Raw genomic sequence first — 19,615 nt, 5'->3', positions numbered from 1 at the left:
TCGAACGCACTGAAGTCGAATGCGGGAAAGGTCTATTAAGACCGGGTATCCAAACCTCCTCCACGGTTGTGATTTTCTTTGTTTTAACTTGATGAATTATTAATGAGTTTGAGAAACATATTTCCTTGTTTTGTTTGTTTGTTTGTTTGTTTTAGAACAGCGTTTCTTGCCAAAACAGCAAAACAGATTTAAAAAAAGAGCGTTTATTGCGTACAAGGTTACAATTTTTATCACAATTTAGGTAATTCGCCTCTCTCTTTTTGTCGAGCAGACGGACTAACAAGAGAGATAGGCCAGGGGAAGGGGCAAATAGTCACGAGGGGTACTCCGGGATTGGAGTAGAACTGATCAAACTAAACAAATCAAATCACGTGACAACCTCCAACCGAGGCTTCATTTATACATTAGATCCCAGTGCTTTTTCAAATCATCGCTAGCAATTGTTCATTCTAATGAAACACTGTCCAGTCTATTGGTAGAATGTCAAGTAAATGTTATACAAATGGTGGAGGATATCAAGTATATGTGAGAACAAGTTTAAGTCTCATTCCAAAGGTGCTGTGTTTTGCATAAAGCTCTATCACCCACTGGTGATTTATTCATGTAAGCGGAAAAGTTTTCCACTGGTGCCAAAACTCATCGAACGAACACATAAAAGTGCCCAGGTACCAGAATTTTGTTATTATAATTTCATAGCGCGTTTTCTATCTTTCATTTATATCTTTGTTTACCGGTAATTGACCTAATAAGTGATTTGTTTGGTCGGAGAAACAAATGCGTGGTGTCGATCGCAGAGGTGACCCTTTCTGCGCAATAGGACGTGTAAGTTTGCTTTCGCTTTTTACAAATTTTAATCAACCGTTTCCAGAACGTTTTGCTTCATTATTACATAACGTGTGACTACTTTATTTTATATGTTAACTTGATTGTTCACAAATTGGTATTTTACTCCATAACAATAGACTTTCATTCAAAGAATTAATTTTTGTTGTCCATATTTTGTCATTTAAAACACGTTTTTGTAAAAACGAAGAACAGCGCATTGTTCCAAATTTACACGCACGATCTTAATTTGCCCAAACAACCAAATGATTCATTTATTTAAAAAAAATAACTATAGATGTGGGAGGCAAACAAATCATGTGACAAATGACGACTTCGAAGTCAATCGTTCTGACAGCGCTCATTTCATTGTGTCTACAGGCAGGTACGTATATGTAAGTTAAAATGATTATTGCTTTTTGGGGGCTCAAACCACTGTTTCCAACTCTTATTCTTGTTGTGCAGCAGATTTGACAAAGTGTGCAATTTCCCTGGCCGTGGGAGGAACTACCACATAGAGGGGTCGGGGATGCTTGTTGAAAAATGTTAATTTGGCCCCTAAAGGAGATCAATCAGGCTTGGTTTGACCGCTAAAAGACACTTCCAAAACGCATTTCGTTTGTTATCGGTCTACACCAACAAAATAGTATAAAGAGTATTTTGGTTTCCTACTGTAAAACCCTAAGCGATACATTAACAAGACCTCGGCTTTTCGCACTGTACACCCTAACGAATCTGTAATTTAAACCCTTCAACACGCGAGTCCCTTCCGGTGATTTCACCGGCAAATCGAAGTTGAAGCTGAGTGGTCATGTACAGTCATGCTCGTGTTAAGTTGATCGATTATTAGTAATTGGCTAAAACTGTTCAAACTGTTGCCATGTTTACGACGTGAAACATAGCAAGGATAGGCATATCTTGAGAGGATCTATCCGCAAACAATTGGTATTCAAGCCCAGTGTAAGAAGGGCAACACGACATGTCTAGTGGTAGGTTACTTTGCCACGTTTACTGAACTTCTGCTTGAATGTCTCGTCACAGAACTTTCACCAACAATGGCTGATGCCTCTATAGGCTCGACAGCCACTCCATATTCAACTTTTGAAACACCGTCCTCGACTGGATCGTCATCAGCCGCAACTCCTACTTCACTTCCATCTACCACAGGAGCGTCAACCGAACCTTCCACAACTGAAGGTCCCACCTCAAGCCTACCAGGTATTTTGTCTGATGCGCCTCGTGTTTGGAACACTGTAAATACGTCATAAGTATATACATCAGTGGCACGCTCTGCAATCGCCTCGTATGCCACTTTATTTGTTTCTATCATATTTTGAAGTCATCAGTAATCAATTACTGGAATGGTAACATGGAATTTATTTAAACATGAAATCTATTTAAACATGGAATGTGTTTGTTAATCTTTCTGACGCTTTTGAGTTTGAGAAGGCTACATTTTTAAATATACGTTCTCATTTAATGTAATTATCCAAGTGAGAACAACAGATAAAGAGCAGATGTAAAATCAATTGTGTTTTTTTCTCTGTTTTGCTTCTTTTTAGATACTGGAGGAGAGCCATTCTGCGGAGAAGGACTAAGTAAGCACGTCATTAGATGTAAAAGTTGATAAAAAATGACAAAATATTTTTAATACACCTCGTACAATTCGTTTTTCCATGGTTCCTTCGAATCCTCGTTTACAGTAATCGTGTGCAAACCATCAGGCCATTTTAAAAACAAAATAAATCATAGATCACACTCTAATTTACAGTACTACTGACCAGCGCGCTTCTAATCTTGTTATCTCTTGAAAATAACAGTAGAAATTGTCCAGAAATAAATTTTGATTTGGACCTTAGAGTTAACCCCGGGGGATACTCCCAGAAAAGTTGGGTGGGGGTGTGCGGCCCACTTCAAAAAAACCCTTACCTTAATTATGACCAAAATCTGCGAGTTTTGCTACCCTATTTATGACCTGGCCAAAAATTTGACACCCTATTTATGACCGTTGCGACTGACAGAGTTGCTCTAAACATAAGTTATGAAGAGCTTTTGTTGACGGTCTTGTTGATAATGATAAAAAAGTAGCTTCTTCCAAGAAACATACTCAACTTAAGACTAGAGTGCTACAACCATACCCTATTTAAGATCAAAATGGCCAAAATCGATATCCTATTGCTACCAGAACGGCTAAAAACCCTATCCATTGGGGCCACACATACCTATATAGCCCATATAAGGGAGCAACCCCCCCCCGGGGGGGGGGCTAACTATCCTTTTCTTGCAGCATGTAGACCAGAATACCAACAACTCAAAATAAAAATAATTTTGCTTTCGACCCTAGAGCTAGCTATATTCCTCTTGCAGCATGTGGACCAGAATGCCAACTCCTTTGTCTCAACATGCATAACTATTACCGAGACCTCCACGGCTCTCCACCATTGGAATGCGATCCCGAACTTGCTAAATCCGCACAGGAGTGGACGGACCAACAAGCCGCGAAGGGCTACATGCACCACTCCAAATGGACAGACAAATTCACGGAGAGCATTTCTTGGAAAGGCTGGGGATGGGAAGGAATGGACGAAATGGAGGGAGCCATACCAGGGGCGGTGAGGAGCTGGTATTCTGAGATCAAGAACAACTATGATTACCAATCAGGTCGAGGATCTGGCGTTACCGGACATTTCCAAGCAGTGGTGTGGAAAGGAGAGACAAAGCTAGGCTGTGGGCTCAACATTAAACCTGAAGATGGGACTTATGTCACTGCACATTACGCTCCGCCTTCTCATACGAGCATGAACAAGGAGAAACTTGCACCGGAAAATATAGAACCACGAAAACAACCAGGTGAAATACACCACAATGTGTTTCTGCTATTTGGGTTTGTTTTATTATCGAGTGTTGAATTATAAGAGTGTCGTTACTAATATTTAGACAGACTGTCTCAAAATGTCAGCTAAAACTAATTTGTACTAAAGCGACCATGTATGTGGAATGTTTCGCTCGAAACGTCGATTTACATCTTGGGAATCAAGAAAGGATACTTGTTTTCTCATGCATGATGTATATAAACTGATACAACAGTTTACAGCAGCAATGATCATGCAGAGCGGCCAAATAAAACACACGATAATTGAATTAATAACTATAAATGAATCAATTATAAAACGGTATTGATGGGTTAAATGAATGTAGGTGATGCCCGATGTTCATGTTTTTTCAATTAATTGTTCTTAATTCTTATTGTCATTGCCTTTTATCACCAACAACACTGTCCTTTATCTCTCAGAGGCAGGTTGTGACGTTCTATCGGGCGACCGTGAGCCATGCAGCCCTGATCTCAAGGTACCGTTCGTAAACCCGGGAAGTTGTCTTCCTGCCGAGGCCTGTTGCTATGACGACATGTTTATGGGAGAGGCGTCAATGAAATTCTATGACACAAATCGACGTATTTGGTGTTTTAAGAAGCACAGGTAGAAAAAGCTTATTGAACGACTGGGATTTAATAAAATGATTTAAAATAACCAAATCTTCATTGTTTTGCTTTCTTGAAATTCCACTCTCCTTGTAGGTAATAATGTTGTATAAAGCGAGATAGCAAACGAATCGGATATTTGAAATGACAAGGCCGCTGACTTGTTATGTCTGCATGGCTCACGGTCGCCAGATAGAGCATCACAGCCTCCCACTGAGAGATAAAGGACAGTGTTGTTGGTGATAAAAAGTTAGGTTTGATTTGACTGCTCCTATCAGGACAAAAGTATCGATCGAGCTGTTCTACTCTCCGATCTGATACCTAACTCAGTATTTGTGCCTGTAGTATTTTCATTCCAGTCCTAAACGTAATGGGCGATTTAATTGTTATAGAGATCAGTCGTCGCCTATGAATTTCTCTAACGATCAATTATTCGTTTCGTCCATGATGAGCTCTCAATGTTTGTAAATATCCTTAGTGGTTGACAAACCATTTTTGCCCAATTCTCTGTGAAGTATGTCCACGACCGGTGTGCTGGCCGACGGTACAGCGAGATACTATCCATCGAACCAGTTGTAGAAAAGATTGTGAACCACCAGTATAGACTTTCTGCTTCATCTCCTTCTTGTTCCGACTTCGTATTGATCTCATGATGATTTGGTTGACGGCTTGAGCAGTCACGTGATTTCTATCAGGAGACAAAGCCGTTCTGTGCTTTGTATGCGTAGCCTTGAGTTATATTTCCTACGACGTAACGTACATCTGCTCCTGCTTTTACACTTTGTCCCAGAGCGTTCCTGTTTCCGCTTAAGGACGTTCGCGCGAAAACTTTCCAACATTGATTTTTTTCTGAGACTTTTACCACTGTAAGATGATGAGTTAGTCATGTCAGAAATGTGAAAAAAAAAAGAAAAAAAAATGGGGGGTCACCGACTTCGTTTTTCTTTCTTTCTTTTCTTTTCTTTTTTTTTTTATAATTTGCAATAACATAAGGGAGTACATAACAATTACGAACAGTACACTATTTAGACTACTATCAGCACTAGCTCTATTTACATTATATTGCTCTAATAATTTACACTATTTAAATTACAATATCTACACGACTTACAGTACACTACTAACAACTACCGTGACGACAAGGGGCAAAGAAAAAAAAAGACGAAAAATAGATAAAAACTGATTAGTAAAAAGAGTTTAACCCCAGAGTCAAGTCAAAAGAAGTGGCTAGAGGATTGTGGCCTACCAGTAAATGACGACATAAATCGGACTGCTGCCTATCTTTTAGCTAAACAGTGCACAAAGAGCGCTAAGCTGATAGAGTTTCAGTTTAAATTCTTACATAGACGTGTACCAACCAATAACTTCTTATTTAGAATAGGTCTACACGGTGATGAAAATTGCAGTTTTTGTCACACCTCCTCTGAGTCAATAATTTATCTTTTTTGGTCATGGCGCCAAACCTCTCACTTTTGGAATAAACTTACTGAATGGCTGAAAAACTTAAATTTGCTTCCTAGAGATTATGCTTTGACAAATATTACTGCTTTGGGTCTGAGGCCAGATATCTCTCAATTTGCGCGCCTTATCAATTACTGCTTTCTCTTAGCACGATATCACATATGGCTGGCTAAAACAAAAGATGATCATCCAAATCGTACGCATTTCATATGCACGCTAAAATCAAAATATGAAATAGAAACAAAAAGTGGAGACACAAAGAAATGGAAACCTCTTACAGGATATATGAGGATTTAACTAATATTTTAGCTTATATTTTCTATACCTATCTGTATTTATCTCCTACCCATTAGTCTATTTCCAATTTCCTGTCGGGTGCATAACTCATTTTACCTGTAATGCACCACATGCCTTTGGTCTGTTTTTGATGTTTCTATAGTACAACCTCAAGCTGTAATGATAATTACCGACTTTTTTTTTGGAGAGAACATGCCCGGAAGAACATCCTCAATCTGAAAAAAAAAAACGGGCCACGTTAGCGAATAAGGTCACAGTGTTCGTAATCCCCAAAATATTTCAGTCAGATCTGTCAAGTGAAATGTTCTCTGCCAAATATTGTTTAGCGGTGGACCTATTAGGTGAATTTAGTCAATTGGTGAGGTTCCTTAAAAAACAAATTCGCATTTAGCGACCATAATTTCACGCGCCTTGCAGCCGCAAGATGACAGGATTCGATTTCCCGTGGACAGAAATCTTGAATTTTTTTTAACTTCCCACATTGATTTTTTTCATGTTTGGACAATGTGGAGATAAATTGTAAATAAAATCTGTTTCTAGAAAGAAAAGTAGGGGTCACCGGACGTCCAAGATCGTTAAATCCAGGCAAAGCTATAGCGATGGTCATCTTCCCTATCATTGCTTATTTTATTACTTAGCGCGCGCTCTCATGCATGACGTGGCGTGTAAATTTGGGTGCGCAATTATGATGCGCAGAAACAATTGGCGCGAACGTCCTTAAAACTAAAAGCAGGGGAAACTAGAGACCACGCTTACAACCGAAGTGGCTAACTCAGACTAGTGCGCCGTACGACACAAGACCACGTGACTGACTCTCGTGTCTCGCGGACAAATAGATAAATCCGATCATGACATAGTGTCGCTACACACTTCGTGTAAGCCACACAAGAAGTGAAAAATATGAAACATTTTGTTTTTCCAAGCTTCTAATTTGGCGCCAAAAATGGATCGCCGGCATAAAGTCGCTCGTAGTTCGTCAAGTGTCGCCAGTTATGATACATGCTGTTCCTCGTCAAATTAAACCCAGCATTCTCAGGTTAACTATTAGATGAGGCCAAAGCAACTTTAGCATAATGCCTTAATTTTGTTAGCTGCGAAAAAAAAAGTTTATTGTCTTCTTTAGGACAGATAGGACAGCTCAGTTTTGACTGCTGCTCGTACTGCGGGCGCAGCCGCTGTATGCAAGGATGGTCATGTGACGGTGACATGGGTCTTCAAAGTGACCTATATTGATCTTTGGTACCTGTTAACTTATCAACTATATAGCATTTCAGTTATTATAGGAACAGTGCACTTATCATCACTGGCTAGGTAAGGTAAGGGTCTACCATGATAGTTATTAGTGGCACGCACCTTTCCCAATAGTTTCGTTGAATCCAGTTAACTCAAATGACCTCGTCTCGTGACGGTTGGCTGTAAAAACGCACCCAGGAGGTCCCTCCCAAAAGCACCACTTTAGCACTACTGACCTACCGCGCCATGCACCAAAAATCTACCTATACGAAAGCGAATCTTTCATTGTAATCACCGTGCCCAAACAAATCATGTTTGCCTCAGCTAAAACGGCTGAAATAGTTCATTTTTATAATAAATGGCAATGCTCTAAATACGATTTCTTAGAAAATATATAAAATCTATAGCTACATACGTCAAAAATGCGTCAATTGTATCTCACTGTAAATACGAAGAGATTTACTTCTTGCAAATTATCTTTCTTTATTTGTCTTGAATGCCTGATTTGTAGGAAGACCTTAGAAGATGAGAGATGCTGTTCTTCATGTTATTTTGGCTTGCTTTGGGGTGATATCAGGTACTTGTATAAGCGCTATATATGTTCTGGAAACTTCATGAGCGTCATATTCGTTCACTAACTCCCAATAAGTAATCCATGTTGCTGTCGTTTTTTACTGCCCCCAGTTTGTAAATATATTACTCGGATTGCTCTTCATTTGGAATGAGGCTGAGCATTCTTATTTTTTTAACAATTGGAACCTAAAACTGTAATTTCCTTATGAATTTGAAATTTAAGGCTATGCATGGTAAAACACCATTCACGAACTATCAGGTGTTGTCAGCTAGTGCATGTCAGAGAAAAAAGAAAACATTTCTTTGCAAAATTTTTACCTTGGAACTTTTGAATTTTTGATATTTCTCAGTCCTTACAATTTCCTAGAAACGATTAACAAAACAAAGCTTTAAAACCATAACTACAATGGAACGTTAGATTAACGCCCATTAATTCGACCATCAGCAGGTACTAACATCTGGTCACACAGCAAAACCCCGCCCAACACCACTTCATAAACTGGACAACCAGCTATTTCCTTTTTTTTTACGATACCCCCGGCCCTAATATAATGCGACCACCCCGTTATACGAACAGCTGCGCGCGGTGGAGTGTCGGAGGGGTGGTCATATTAATAAAAAGTTTCGAGGCCAGTCGTTATATCTTGCTTAGCCGGGATGGGAAGCGCGATTCTAATATAAAACCAGCTTTAATATAACGTCAGACACTTAAGCAACCACTATTAGTGTTATAATGCTGGCAACGAAGGAGGAATAGTTTATTGAATGTGTTCGTTTTCTACTATTAGGGGGTTGAGGTTTGTTGCTTTTTTTCATTGACAGCTACATATATGGACGGTTTTAACCCACAAAAGTTATCACAATACTATGATTGACCAAGCAGTCGTTGTTTTCTTTCTCTCTTAGCTCAGGATTGGAAAGATGTTGGAAACTGTGGAGCTGGATTGAGTAAAAAATCGTTTAAAACAGTTTTTAACGAACTATTTTGTGGGCTAAATCTTAACGCAGCAGGTAGCGGACGTATTTTAGGTAGATGATCCTCACGGCTCCCCCCTCCCACCAGCCCTTGGAATACACGCACAAACCAAAAAACATACCAAAGATAGTTCTAGTTAGGTGTCCCCTATTGGCAGTGGGGATTCTCCACTGCTAGATGTGATTGAAACGGTAATAAAGTCATTATTATTATTATTATTATTATTATTAAACATACACTCTCTATCCGATCTCTACCACTACCTATGATTTAATTATTTTCCTTCAGCCTGTGGTCCGGATTGTCAGCTACTTTGCCTTGAGATGCATAATTATTATAGAGCACTACATAATTCGCCGCCTTTGAAATGCGACCCGGAACTGGCAACATCAGCCCAGAGGTGGGCAGATCAACAGGCAGCAGACGGCAAAATGTACAACTCAGAATGGACAGACAAGTTCACGGAGAGCATTTCTTGGAAAGGCTGGGGATGGGAAGGAATGTGGAAGATGGAGGGAGCCATACCAGGGGCGGTAAGAAGTTGGTATTCTGAAATCAAGAATAGCAACTATAACGACAAAACTGGCAAAGCTTCCAGCACTATTGGGCATTTTCAAGCGGTAGTGTGGAAAGGAGAGACAAAGCTAGGATGCGGGCTTGCCAGCAAACCGAATGATGGCGCTTACGTCACTGCACATTACGCTCCACCCTCTCATACGAGCATGGACAGGGAGAAACTAACACCTCAGAATGTAAAACCAAGAAAACGACAAGGTAAATTGACCATTCCGGAATTACGTTGCGCCTCTTGGTGCAAAACCTTGCATATGAAAATGAGCTTGACTTACGTAAAAATGAACATCATCCATATGAAGACTTGTTTTGACACAGAGGCCGCAAGAGGCGACTCGGAAGTAAGTGGCCTTTTGAAGCAGATGTAGCATAAAAGGCATAAGAGAATACGGTAGTCCAAATTGGAATTTAACTGAGCAGAAAACTCTCGTTCATTTGAAAAATAATCAGTTTTAAACAATAGCAATTACACATTCATTTCGATGGAACCGATCGATTACTGATTTTATTAAACAGAAGGTATATCTTGTTAGTGAAGAGAATAATTAATTGCCACTTAGTTAACTTTACATTTTCTTTATTTTCTAGCTACTGCCTGTAAAATTCCCTCAAGGGAACGTGTTGATTGTTTTGGTGATTCGGCAACTGAGGCGCAAATGGCACCTGTTGTAACACCTGCGATCTGCTTTGACAAAGGATGTTGCTATGACGACATGTACATGAGTGAACCGGATACGTGGTTTTATATGCCGCCAGGAAGAACATGGTGCTTTAAGAAGAAGGAGGCAGGGAGCTCCTAAAATAAGAGACTTGAGACAAACGACTCAATTTTTTTATTTTTTCAACGTCTCTCCAGTTTCATTACATACTATACCTTAGAATGTCTTAGTTTCGATGTCGACACAAGTTTCAACGCACAGAAAAGCGATAAGACGGATATTGAACCCTTAATCACAGACAGAAGCATATCCTTCTGTCACAGATTAATCTAGAATCTTGACTAATAGAGTTTTTAACCATCTGTATTTTTTAATAATCAAAATGTGGAGGAGAAAGTGGGAGCCTGGAAGAATAGGGGACCAGAGGGATACGGAAGAAGTAAAGGAAATGACAGGGAGAGAGAGAGAAATGTGAAATGCTAACTTTCTATACTCATTAATACGTATACTATTATTAAAAACATGAACCTAACAATGTCATTGACTTGCACTTAGCTTACTCTGAGGCTTTAGACAAAGTTTTATCTCAAAGTAAACAAAACGTTGCTTATGTCATAGGTCATAAAATGTTAAGAAGCATGGAATTGAGACCTGCTTATATACTTGCGTGGAGCCATTAGCAAGCCAAAAAAGGCGCATGTACAGTTCCGAGACAATAGTTCGAAAGGAAGGCAGATTACGGGTTTTGGAGGGATTCTACACTCCCACAACTTTACCCCCGCCATGTCCCGCCTGGAAAAATTGCAACAAATGGCATGAGCAAAGTAGGTAAATTTATGCTGCTACATGTACATAAGTTCTAGTAAGCAACATAAAGTTGTAATGCGTTGCCCGATGACTGCTCACTACAATCCACACTGACTCTAACACGTTCCAAATTTTACGTTACATCGCTGGTTTTAACGTGTGCAAAGAATTATCATGTATAATATACCAGGCTTATATCTATTATTTAATCAATTGACCCTAAAGTGAGCGAAAAATATATTGATGCACTATGTTATTTTAATTACTTCAAAAAAATTTTCGTTCCTCGCTCTGATGTTCAGGTGCAACCGTATTGTACCACTCTTTTCACCTCTAGCTGAAAACATTTGCTTTCTCCCTGAATTAACAACATTGTCTAGGAAGAAAGATCGAGGTAGGTCAAAATTTTGAAATGTTTTTTAAGAGCAGCTTCGCCTAAATATCAACTAGACTTGGAAATAGCGAAAAAATCGAATTTCTTCAAACTCGCCCAGAATGAAGCCCTACGGGCACTAGTTACAAAAATATCGTTTTAAGTTCGATAAATCAAAAATTATTTTTTTCCGCAATTTTTTCGTTTCGATGCCCCAAATCGGCCAAAATCCATCGAAAATGAGCGGCATATTCAGAGGCTCGTAAACTCAAAAGCAAAAATCTTCATTACAAACTGTCTGCACGTCGTATTTGTACTTCCTTTCTTGTCTATTTAGAGCTAAATAGATCGTGATTTGATTACAACTTAAATATTTGACGAATTTTTTAAGTTAACGACCCAAGACAGCTTTACAAGAGGTCTACATTTAGCCTATTTTCAAATGCTAAAAAGGCGTTCTGGTACACGGCTTTTCCCGAAATGACTAGTTTGGTTTGAAAGAGCATTGTTTCTTCTTCAAATTACTGAAATAAAATTTTTGGGTAAATAAAATCGTGAGCGCTGAGATAGCGAACTAAATGCAGCACTTCGTCCTGAAAACGTGACCTTTGACCCAAGCGTAACGAAACCAATTACTGCAAGAAAACCCGGAAGAAAAGCAAACGTTCCGTTATTTTGAAACAATTTCTAGTGATATCTCTCCGAAACCATGATTGCAAGAAACTATTTCCAGATATGAAATCTTGCAGGGTCAAAGACGGAGCTAAAGGGCGCATTTCGACACAATAACTTTGTTTGCTGAGAATTGAATTGCAGTCAATTCCAGTGAAATTTGCAAACTTGACGTATGTTAGCCGATACTTACCTGAATATTTATATTAATAGAAGAGTCGTCTTCTTGGATTAACCTTCAAAAGAAGCTGCATCCAGATTTGGAAACCTCTAAAAGAAGAAATGTTTAATGTTCCGTGAGCTGCCCGCTGCTATAAATTAGCTTAAATTCCATGCACATGCCGACCGCAGGTTTGTCGTAAAACTCAGTTAACTCCACTGACAGTTTCCATGGGCAACCCCAAAATAAACAATCCCCAAAAATGTAAAGTGAAATTGGCTGTCTTCATGAACAGTTAGATGCTAGAGTCAAGTTCCATTACCTTTTAAAAATGCTCGATTCTACTTTGTTCACTCAGTCGTTACTGTCACGTTCGAATACTGCGTAGTATCGGTCACGCCAAAACACTGCGGACCGTGCAGACTGAGTAAGTTTCCCAAACAAAGTCTTGTACGCGTTTGTCTATTGAATCAAAAGTCAAATACTGCGCTTGTGCAGCCTGTGGATAAATGACAAACTTTCAGATAAATTTAACACTATTTTGTAACTAGACCCAAAAGAAGGAGTCACAATGAAAAGCCCAAACAAGTGTCTGCAGTCTACACGGTCTCCACTGTTTTGGTGTGACCGATTGTATGATTCGCGGCATTAGAACGTGAGAGTAGTAAACAAAGTCGACACAAACAAATAAAATCAAGCACTTTTTAAAGGTAATAGAACTTGACTCTAGCTTCTAACTGTTCATGAAGACAGCCAATTTCACTTTACATTTTTGGGGATTGTTTATTTTGGGGTTGCCCATGGAAACTGTCAGTGGAGTTCAGTTGGTTTTACGACAAACATGCGGTTGGCATGTGCATGGAATCTATAGCATCGGGTAGGTCACGGAATATTAAAAATTTCTTCTTTTTGAGGTGTCCAAATCTGGATGCAGCTTCTTTTGAAGGTTAATCCAAGAAGACGACTCTTCTATTAATATAAATATTCCGGTAAGTATCGGCTAACATACGTCAAGTTTGCAAATTTCACTGGAATTGACTGCAATTCAATTCTCAGCAAACAAAGTTATTGTGTCAAAATGCGCCCTTTAGCTCCGTCTTTGACCCTGCAAGATTTTATATCTGGAAATAGTTTCTTGCAATCATGGTTTCGGAGAGATATCACTAGAAATTGTTTCAAAATAACGGAACGTTTGCTTTTCTTCCGGGTTTTCTTGCAGTAATTGGTTTCGTTACGCTTGGGTCAAAGGTCACGTTTTCAGGACGAAGTACTGCATTTAGTTCGCTATCTCAGCGCTCACGATTTTATTTACCCAAAAATTTTATTTCAGTAATTTGAAGAAGAAACAATGCTCTTTCAAACCAAACTAGTCATTTCGGGAAAAGCCGTGTACCAGAACGCCTTTTTAGCATTTGAAAATAGGCTAAATGTAGACCTCTTGTAAAGCTGTCTTGGGTCGTTAACTTAAAAAATTCGTCAAATATTTAAGTTGTAATCAAATCACGATCTATTTAGCTCTAAATAGACAAGAAAGGAAGTACAAATACGACGTGCAGACAGTTTGTAATGAAGATTTTTGCTTTTGAGTTTACGAGCCTCTGAATATGCCGCTCATTTTCGATGGATTTTGGCCGATTTGGGGCATCGAAACGAAAAAATTGCGGAAAAAAATAATTTTTGATTTATCGAACTTAAAACGATATTTTTGTAACTAGTGCCCGTAGGGCTTCATTCTGGGCGAGTTTGAAGAAATTCGATTTTTTCGCTATTTCCAAGTCTAGTTGATATTTAGGCGAAGCTGCTCTTAAGTCCCATTGGGAAGATGTTTTAAATAACCCTCCAGCCGAGTAACCATCTCGACTACTTATGATGTCCATTATATCGCCTTTTGAGTAGTAGCTTACATGTACGTCCGCCGTCGGTATTCAACACCCCATCCCGGCCTGTAGAAGATATCACTTCACTCAACTCGTAATTATAACGTTACATGAACCGCGCTTCTTCGCATGGTCAAGTGATTATTGTGATAACCAGTTAGTTGGTTGATGGTTGGTACATCTAGTTACCTCATTGATGACATTAGTATAACGTCATTACATCTTGGTCCATTTGGAGTTCAATACCTTCATGGTTCGCCGTTTTTACAATTATGAATTTTATCACATTTACTTAGGGTCATTTATTAATCATACATGGTGGTCCAGTCAGGAGGAAGAGAAAAAAAGGCAAGATCTCTCAGTTTTGTACCTACCCATGTTTTTTAAGTGACTTGATGTAAAACTTTAGAGCTAATCTCTTAATACATGATGGTCTTACGTCTTGTTTCTTTTAAACGTCATCACGGATGACAAAAACCTCGGTTAATTACTCTTCCATTCCAGCTCAACAGAGGAGACTATAATGGATGTTTCTACAGCTTAGAGCTACAACTAATCAGCTTGATAGAAGCTAAAATCAACGGAAATATTTCGCATTAGGTAACATCTAAATAATTATGTAACCGAAAGAGTATTTTCTTTCTCCCGAGTTGTGGTTTCAATGCATTGTTATGACAAATTATTTTCTGAAAAGAGAACTTATTGTCAGGATTCTGAGTTACTATGGTAACCAAACTATCTCAAAAGCCGTACGCTAAGGCATTTTCGATTAAGAGTAATCAACTTCTTTGTCCCGCTCATCGAGATTTCTCGAATTTGCAAAGGCTGGAAAAGAATTACCCCTCTTTATCTTCCTGGAATTTTTGCGCTATTGGAAGATGACAAATACTTTACTGTACATTCTGTTCGTTTGCTGTGGAACGGTATCAGGTGCGTGTACAATCAATGTTAGCTAGAATTCCAGGTTGCCCACGCACCCAAGTATTATAAAGCGACTGCTTTGAGGTACTGCTTTGCCTGCATGTATGTATGCACATCATTTTTCTGCATTTCACCACTGAATCTTCACTAGTGTTAAGCAGAGGTCTCCTAATGTTGTAGCTTTCTTCTTCTTTTTACATTGCTTCCCTTCGAAGCAAATCCGACACACCCCTTTTCAACAGCTACATTGTTTAAGAGGGTATATTTTGGGACAAGCGCTGAGGTGACCAAGCTTTCTCTTCTCAACAAATGGAGGCTAAAAATTGTTATCAGTAAAGGTTTGAAAATGCAGTGACAATCAAAAACCAAGGATAAAAATCGACTTTTCGATGTTTCGTGACTCCAAAGTTAAGGTAAGTATTTAGGCCAGCTTAAATTTGCATACAGTGAACAAAGGCGTAGCTAAATTACGAAATACCATAGCTCGTATCTTGTCAAAGTGGGTCTCACGAATTCCTTGCTCTCGTGCACGAATTGCAAACAATCCAAGTCATTTCTAACCCTAAAATGACTCAGGCGATTTCCAGGGTGCTTCCACCATGTGCTCGCTGGCGATATAAAATCATCATCCTCTTGTGAATATTTCGCGAACTTGCAAGGGCACAAATTCGGGGTCTCCGGTTCGATGACCTCGACATTTAGCCTCGGTGTAGTGAACCGTAACTTTGAACTAATTATGATATTACAACAATAACATATAAAAGGCTAAAGTTTTCTATAATCATTGGACGACAAAACGTTGCGTTCTTTGGTCTTAAGCTCAAGATTTGACAGATGTTGTAAACTGCAGAGCTGGATTGGATAAGGAATTCGAAATTACTCGGTCAAAACACAAGTCAGCCTCGGGCACGCAGGACACTTTATTCGAGTGGGCGTTCAATTTTGCCATGACACAGTCACGTACACGTTGTGTGCACTGACCTTATGTAATTTTGTTTATTACCTTTGTAAACGTTTTACTGCCGAACGTCCCTAAACCTCGGACGCACAAGGTAACTCGTACCCACTCCGTAATACAAGGGGGCGGGGGGGGGGGGAGGGGGGAGGTGGACGGAACCCATCCCCTTTGTTTTAGTCAAAAATCATGGAAACGCAATTGACATATCAAGATTTCCACGGAGGGATGAGTGAACAGCTACTGGAAGTTTCAGCCGCTTAGAGTAAATCTTCTTTTCAAAACTTCGAAGTGCTATGGTAAAAAGGAAACGGCGACAGCTCACCCTATCTAAAATATAGAGAATTATAAATAACTTGGTAGTCTTTAAAACTGGCAAAAAAACATCTTCTTTCATTCACACACAGCTTGTAATTCTACATGTTAACTGCTCTGCCTCAAGATTATCATCGAGCACTACATAATTCGCCTCTTATGAAATGTGAACCAGGCACAAAAGCGCTCCTATTCCACTAAGCACCTCGTTCCAACTAAGCGTCCCCACAGTGGAAGTACTCTTCAAGGTATTGACATGCAAAAGACTAGAATGCATTATGGAGTCTACTTTTCATCTAAACGTAATATTGAACATTATGATCAGAGCTCCTATTGTTACAGTTCGTGAGTTGAAGTATCCGCTGTTAATTAGATGTAGATGTTCTAATAGAAAAATGACCCTCTTTCCAATAAGCACCCTCCTTTGAGCTGTCAAAACAAAAGGCCAATTTCCTGCATGGGATGCGTTTACGGGAAATATAATCATGGTAGTTCTATTCATTAGCTTGGGCTGAATATTTGTTTTAAATGAATGGAACTACCATGATTTCCTGCAGGCGCGTCGACTCCTAGAAGGCCAAGATAAGCATGACTTGAGAGGATGTGTCCGCAGACAATTGGTATTCGAACCTAGTCTATGAAGGGCTACAGGACATATCTAGTGGTAGGCTTCTTTGCACGCTTACTGAACTTTTGTTAGTATGCCTCGTCACAGAATTATTTTCACTAACAACATCCGATGCCTCTATAGGGTCGACGACCACTCCATATTCAACTTCTGAAACACCGTCCTCGACTGGATCGTCATCAACCGCAACTCCTACTTCACTTCCATCTACCACAGGAGCGTTAACTGAACTTTCCACAACTGAAGGTCCGACCTCAAGCTCAGGTATTTTAATTTGTATGTGTCTCGTGTTTGGAACACAGTAAATACATCATAAGCATATATATCAGTGACACACTCGGCTATCGCCCCGTGTGACACATTTTTTGTTCCTACCACATTTCGAAGTCATCAATTACTGGAATGGGAACATGGAATTCATTTAAACATGAAACCTATTTAAACATGGAATCGATTTGGTAATCTTTCTACAGCTATTAGCTTGAGAAGGATACTTTTTAAATGTACGTTTTCATGTAATGTAAATATTTAAGTGAAAACAACAGATAACGATCTTGCGTGAAATCAGATTTGACAAAGTGTGCAATTTCCCTGGCCATGGGAGGAACTACCACATAGAAGAGTCGGGGATGCTTGTTGAAAAATGTTGAAAAACGAACTCAAACTAGTGGTGTATCAAGCTTTCTCTCAACGGCTAAAAGACGTTATTCCGATTTTGCTACGGTAAAACCCTAAGCGATACACTAAAACGACTTTGGTTGTTCGCACTACGCACCCTAACAAATCTGTAATTTAAACCCCTTTCGCGTATGAGTCCCTTCGGGCGATTTCACCAGCAAATTGAATTTGGAGCTGAGTGATCATGTACCGTCATGCTCGTGTCACGTTGATCGATCATTAGCAATTGAATAAAACTATTCAGACTGGATTTGTTGCCGTCTTTACGACGGGAAACATAGCAAGGATAACCTTACCTTGAGAGGATGTATCCGCAAACAATTGGTATTCGAGCCCAGTTTAAGAAGGGTAACAGGACATATCTAGTGGTTGGCTTCTTTGCCACGCTTACTGAACTTTTGCTTGTATGCCTCGTCACAGAACTTTCACCAACAACAGCTGATGCCTCTATAGGCTCGACGACCACTCGATATTCAACTTCTGAAACACCGTCCTCGACGGGATCGTCATCAACCGCAACTCCTACTTCACTTCCATCTACCACAGGAGCGTTAACTGAACTTTCCACAACTGAAGGTCCGACCTCAGGCTCACCAGGTATTTTAATTTGTATGTGCCTCGTGTTTGGAACACAGTAAATATATCATAAGTATATAGATCAGTGACACACTGCTATCGACTTGTACGCCACATTTTTTGTTCCTCAGTACCACATTTCGAAGTCATGGGTTATCAATTACCGGAACGGAAACATGAAATCTATTTAAACATGGAATTTATTTGTTAACCTTAATTCTGCAGCTAGGTAGCTTGAGAGGGCTACATTTTTAAATTTACCGTTTTTATTTAATGTGATTATTTAAGTGAGAACAACAGATAAAGAGAAAATGTCAAATCAGTTGTTTTTTTCTTTTTTGCTACTTTTTAGATACTGGAGGAGAGCCATTCTGCGGAGAAGGACTAAGTAAGCATGTCGTTACATGCAAAAGTTGGTAAAAATGACAAAACATTTTTGATACAGCTCGTACAATTCTTTTTGTCGATGGTTCCTTCCACTCCTCATTTAGAGTAAATGTGTGCAAACCATCATGCCATTCTAAAAACAAAATAAATCCTAGATCATACCGTAATTTACAGTGACTACTACCCAGCGCGCTTCTAGTCTTGTTATCTCTTGATATGACGGTAGAAATTGTACAGAAATCAATTTTGGCTGGACCTTACAACTAGCTATACTTTTCTTGCAGCATGTGGACCAGAATAGCAACAACTAAAAATTAAAACAATTTTGATTTCGACACTAGAGCTAGCTATATTCCTCTTGCAGCATGTGGACCAGAATGCCAACTCCTTTGTCTCAACATGCATAACTATTACCGAGACCTCCACGGCTCTCCACCATTGGAATGCGATCCCGAACTTGCTAAATCCGCACAGGAATGGACGGACCAACAAGCCGCGAAGGGCTACATGCACCACTCCAAATGGACAGACAAATTCACGGAGAGCATTTCTTGGAAAGGCTGGGGATGGGAAGGAATGGACGAAATGGAGGGAGCCATACCAGGGGCGGTGAGGAGCTGGTATTCTGAGATCAAGAACAACTATGATTACCAATCAGGTCGAGGATCTGACGTTATCGGGCATTTCCAAGCAGTGGTGTGGAAAGGAGAGACAAAGCTAGGCTGTGGGCTCAACATTAAACCTGAAGATGGGACTTATGTCACTGCACATTACGCTCCGCCTTCTCATACGAGCATGAACAAGGAGAAACTTGCACCGGAAAATATAGAACCACGAAAACAACCAGGTGAAATACACCACAATGTGTTTCTGCTATTTGGGTTTGTTTTATTATCGAGTGTTGAATTATAAGAGTGTCGCTGTTAATTTAGACAGACTGTCTTAAAATGTTAACTAAATCTGATTTGTATTAAAGCGACCATGTAGTTGGAATATTTCGCTCGAAACGTCGATTTACATCTGGAGATCTAGAAAGGATACTTTCTTTTGACATGCATAATGTATATAAATTGATGCAACAGCCTGTATCAGCAATGATCATGCATAGCGGCCAAATAAAACACACGATAATTGAATTAATAACTATAAATGATTGATTGGTTAAATGAATTACATGTAGGTGATGCCCGGTGT

The 19,615-nt window shown here is 39.5% G+C and overlaps 2 protein-coding genes and 1 pseudogene across 2 annotated transcripts; all 3 read left to right on the top strand.

Annotated features, from left to right (window-relative positions):
* The first annotated feature begins 767 nt into the window (after positions 1–767).
* Positions 768–5,063, top strand: LOC145497786 (uncharacterized). The gene is made up of 6 exons (XM_081477644.1): positions 768–822; positions 1,121–1,207; positions 1,864–2,040; positions 2,385–2,420; positions 3,190–3,672; positions 4,115–5,063. Exons 2-6 carry the CDS (start codon positions 1,150–1,152, stop codon positions 4,300–4,302), a joined length of 942 nt encoding a protein of 313 aa, XP_081333770.1. The 5' UTR covers positions 768–822; positions 1,121–1,149; the 3' UTR covers positions 4,303–5,063.
* Positions 5,064–9,118: 4,055 nt separating this feature from the next.
* LOC145498523 (Golgi-associated plant pathogenesis-related protein 1-like) lies at positions 9,119–9,799 on the top strand (the record flags this gene model as incomplete). Its single annotated transcript, XM_081478442.1, has 1 exon — positions 9,119–9,799. A coding segment is annotated over one exon (663 nt), but the record flags the coding sequence as incomplete, so codon positions are not given.
* A 7,481-nt stretch (positions 9,800–17,280) lies between these two features.
* Positions 17,281–19,353, top strand: LOC145497791 (uncharacterized; annotated as a pseudogene).
* Positions 19,354–19,615: the final 262 nt, after the last annotated feature.

This window comes from Orbicella franksi, chromosome 9 (genome assembly GCF_964199315.1).
Source record: "Orbicella franksi chromosome 9, jaOrbFran1.1, whole genome shotgun sequence".
Classification (NCBI taxonomy): domain Eukaryota; kingdom Metazoa; phylum Cnidaria; class Anthozoa; order Scleractinia; family Merulinidae; genus Orbicella; species Orbicella franksi.
The sequence above is the reverse complement of the archived record's forward strand: the minus strand, read 5'-3'. Positions and strand labels throughout refer to the sequence as shown.

Excerpts from the sequence above, each read along its gene's own strand:
- LOC145497786 (XM_081477644.1), top strand. The coding sequence starts at position 1,150 with ATGACGACTTCGAAGTCAATCGTTCTGACAGCGCTCATTTCATTGTGT. Across the intron at positions 2,041-2,384 it reads TCCCACCTCAAGCCTACCAG|ATACTGGAGGAGAGCCATTC; the intron begins GTATTTTGTCTG and ends GCTTCTTTTTAG. Across the intron at positions 2,421-3,189 it reads ATTCTGCGGAGAAGGACTAA|CATGTGGACCAGAATGCCAA; the intron begins GTAAGCACGTCA and ends TTCCTCTTGCAG.